The following is a 3,492-nucleotide window of genomic DNA, read 5'->3' as shown; positions in this document are numbered from 1 at the left end:
ATGTTATAAAATTATTAAACATAAAAAAAAAACAAAAACCAATTATAAAAAAAATTATTTTTATATTTAAAATATTGCTTCACGTAATTTTACAATAAGTTTTACAATATTATTAGTTGCTATACAGCAATTACATGTTCTGTCACATTCCATGATTAAATCGTTTATTTCACAGTCGATACAACTAAATTCGATATCTTGTATATAGCTCTCGTATATTTTTCGTAATTGTCTTTTTTCTGAATATTTTCTTGTCTTCCATTTCGCTTGGACAATCATATTGTTTATCATTTTGATAATTGAGTTGTATTGTTCGTCTATATTGTGTTTTTCTTGATCCATATAATCAATTAGTAGTTTGAAATTTTCTTCCATCATTGTGGTCATCTTGCTTTTATTATAAATTAGTTTAAAATTATTTTCTCACAATTTATATCATATAATAATTCTAAAAAAACAAGATTATGTTAAAAAGCAAATAATTTATGTAAAAGCGGCAAACATCACATATAATAAAAATATTGTCGGTTTTATTTGATGTATGTGTAAAAGCAAATAATTTTAAAAACTTTTAGTTTCGATGTTTGAACACGCGTTGTTGGTGACAGGCGGTTTCTTTTGATGTAAGTGTAAAATGAAATAATCACTTTACAAATCAGTTTCGATGTATATATAACGTATTAAAAGAAAAGGTATATAAAGTTGTGTTAAATAAATTATTTTTATAAAAAAATATTTTTAGCAAACGATTATTATTTATTCAATATTTAAAATGGAATATGTGGATGAATATAATCGAAGAATATTATGCGAACCGATGATTCGAGAAATGGTGAACGTTTTTAAAGAACTGTTAAGGCGAAGATGTTTGTCATGTCCTTGTCTATCTTTAGATAGATATGACTGTCGGGTTATAGTTGATAGAATTGTTACTATGATAATGAGCAATGCGAGTTATGGCAATATATTACGAACACATGAAGATTTATTCAATCAAGTGATGGAATATTTTGTCTCGCAAAATGGTATTTTTTTTTGAAACTTTAATTATTATTATGAAACTTTAATTATTTTTATCTTTTATAATTATACTTTTATATCTTATTTTATGTTTTTTCAAAGATTTTGAAACAGATAATAGCAGTAGCGATAATATCGAAACAGATAATAGCGATAGTATCGAAACAGATAATAGTGGTAGCGTAATTAACGAAGATAATAATAGTGAAACAGATACGGGTGAAGAGCAAGAAAACGAGACAGAAAATTTATTAAAGTTATGTCGGCCCTGTTATGTACAGCTAACTAAGTTGTAAATATTATTTTAAATTGTTAATAATTTTGTTTCAAATTCTTTGTCGTGGTTCATATCAATTAAATTATCATTATTCGCATAGAAATGATAAACTGATTTAATTATGCGTATTTCGTTTATAAATTGTTTCAAAAATAATTTTTTTGTTATTATAAATAAATTTTTTCCTTCGGTTACTCGAGATAAGGCCACGTAAAATAAATGCGGAGTAAATTGTAAACTGTTTATGTAAATAACAACGTGTTTAAGTGTTAATCCTTGAACTCTATGAACAGTTAATCCGTACGCAAGTATTAACGGGAATCCAACACATTCAGCTAATTTTTGTTGTTTGTTATCGAAAATAATTTCAGTGACGGGCGATAATTCTATAATGCGTTTTTGAAAACTGACAACTATAATTTTATTATCCGAGCTGATTTCTCTTATTTTAACAATATGACCGTTGACTAAATCTTTATCGGGTAAATTTTTTGAAATCATAACTCTTGCGCCAATTTTTAAGGTAATATAAGCGGGAATTTGAAATGGCCAGTCGGGTGGTAATTCATATTTATTAAAAGTTTTTATTTGCGAAGTAATATAAACGGGTGGGTGATTAATTTCTTGGATTCTTCTAAAATTATAACCTTCTGTTTCTTTGTTTGTAAAAAATACACGTAAATAATTGTTTTTAAGTGTGTCTTCTTCTTGCGCTCTACTTTCTAAATAATTAAGCGTTTTTCTTGATATATCTCCCTCTCGTATATCTGTTAAACACTGTTGAAATTCGTTATCGTTTTGTTGTCTGTAGTTTTCTGTTAATTGCACGGTAACAAATTGAGCGCTCTTCCAAAATGGATGTTCAAACAAAAGTTTTATTTGTTCATTTTTATAAATAGGAGGCAATTGAAAGAAATCACCCGCAAGCAGTACTCTCACGCCTCCAAATAAGTCTTGATTTGATTTGGCGTGTTGTAATAATAAGTGTACAATTTCTAAAGTTTCTCCTTTGAGCATACTGACTTCGTCGATAATAAGTAAATCTACACTTTTTAAACGGTCTAAAACAATGGGGGATAACTTATTGAGAATAATTTTAATGTCTGTGTTAGTTGTTGGCAAACCGGCAAATGAATGTAAAGTCATACCGTTTTCATAGTTTCTTGAAGCAATTCCTGTTGTTGCAGTGATGTACACTTGTTTCTTATTTTGTTTAAACTCTTTTTCAATTTCTTTAACCGTGTATGTTTTTCCGGTGCCTGCAGGTCCCGTGAGAAAAACATTGCGTTTCACTAACAACTCTCCAACTCGCTTTTGTTGTGTATTCATGACCTCCGGTTTTTTAAATGTTTTTAACAAAAAAATTATTTTATAATAGAAACTAAATCCAAATATGGTAATATGCTTTGTTTCGATAAACATGCCATGTTTTTTTAAAAACATGCCATGTTTTTTTAAAAACATGCCATGTTTTTTTAAAAACATGCCATGTTTTTTTAAAAACATGTCATGTTTCTAATTTACCATAAATGGAATTGCTTTTCCATAAATGGAATTAAGTTTGTGTATAAATAGACTGAAGAAAAAAAATATTATATCACTCAATTTTCAAATCACTAATATTACAAAAAGCACAAAGAAAAAAAAATGCAAGTTGCACATTCACCAGGAGAATATGAAAGATCGGTTGATAATGCGTGGTATACATTATACAAGTTGGTCGATGAAAGATCGGTAAATAATGGTAAATATTCAATTATCAAGGCGTTCCCGATTGCTCAGTATTCAACATTACATGAACAATGGATTTTTAATGCGGAAAAAAAAGATAAATTAGTTAGTTTTTTACTTTCTAATTCTCTATTTACGTTTGGAACGGACACGTTTTTGGGGTATTATTTATATCGGGCTCATTATCCTGAGATCATGAAAAAGAATGCCAAATCAGATGAAGATCCAGCTTGTTATGACGCGTTATTTTTCTATGAGGAGAAATATACTATAAACGCTTTTAAGCAATCGCTAGATTTAATTTATAAAGAACAAATGAAAGCCTATGGTAAACATGCCAATATTAAAAAATTATCTGAGCCTTTACTAGTCAGTCCAAAATTTGCAGATTGTGAAAATGTTAAGTTTGCTAAAATTAACGATTTTGTATATAATAAAAAAGATTATGAAAAGTTTAACAGTAC

The 3,492-nt window shown here is 28.0% G+C and overlaps 1 protein-coding gene across 1 annotated transcript; it reads right to left on the bottom strand.

The window, feature by feature from the left end:
• Window positions 1-1,324: 1,324 nt before the first annotated feature.
• Window positions 1,325-2,626, bottom strand: LOC136084954 (ATP-dependent DNA helicase pif1-like). Its single transcript, XM_065806357.1, has one exon. The coding sequence runs from the start codon at window positions 2,624-2,626 to the stop codon at window positions 1,325-1,327; it is 1,302 nt and encodes a 433-aa protein (XP_065662429.1).
• Between the last annotated feature and the right edge of the window lie 866 nt (window positions 2,627-3,492).

The sequence above is a fragment of the Hydra vulgaris genome, chromosome 09 (genome assembly GCF_038396675.1).
Source record: "Hydra vulgaris chromosome 09, alternate assembly HydraT2T_AEP".
NCBI classification, from domain to species: Eukaryota; Metazoa; Cnidaria; class Hydrozoa; order Anthoathecata; family Hydridae; genus Hydra; species Hydra vulgaris.
This window is presented reverse-complemented; position numbering and strand designations above follow the sequence as displayed.

What these genes read in the sequence shown, in the direction of transcription:
- LOC136084954 (XM_065806357.1), bottom strand. Translation starts at nt 2,626, where the DNA reads ATGAATACACAACAAAAGCGAGTTGGAGAGTTGTTAGTGAAACGCAAT.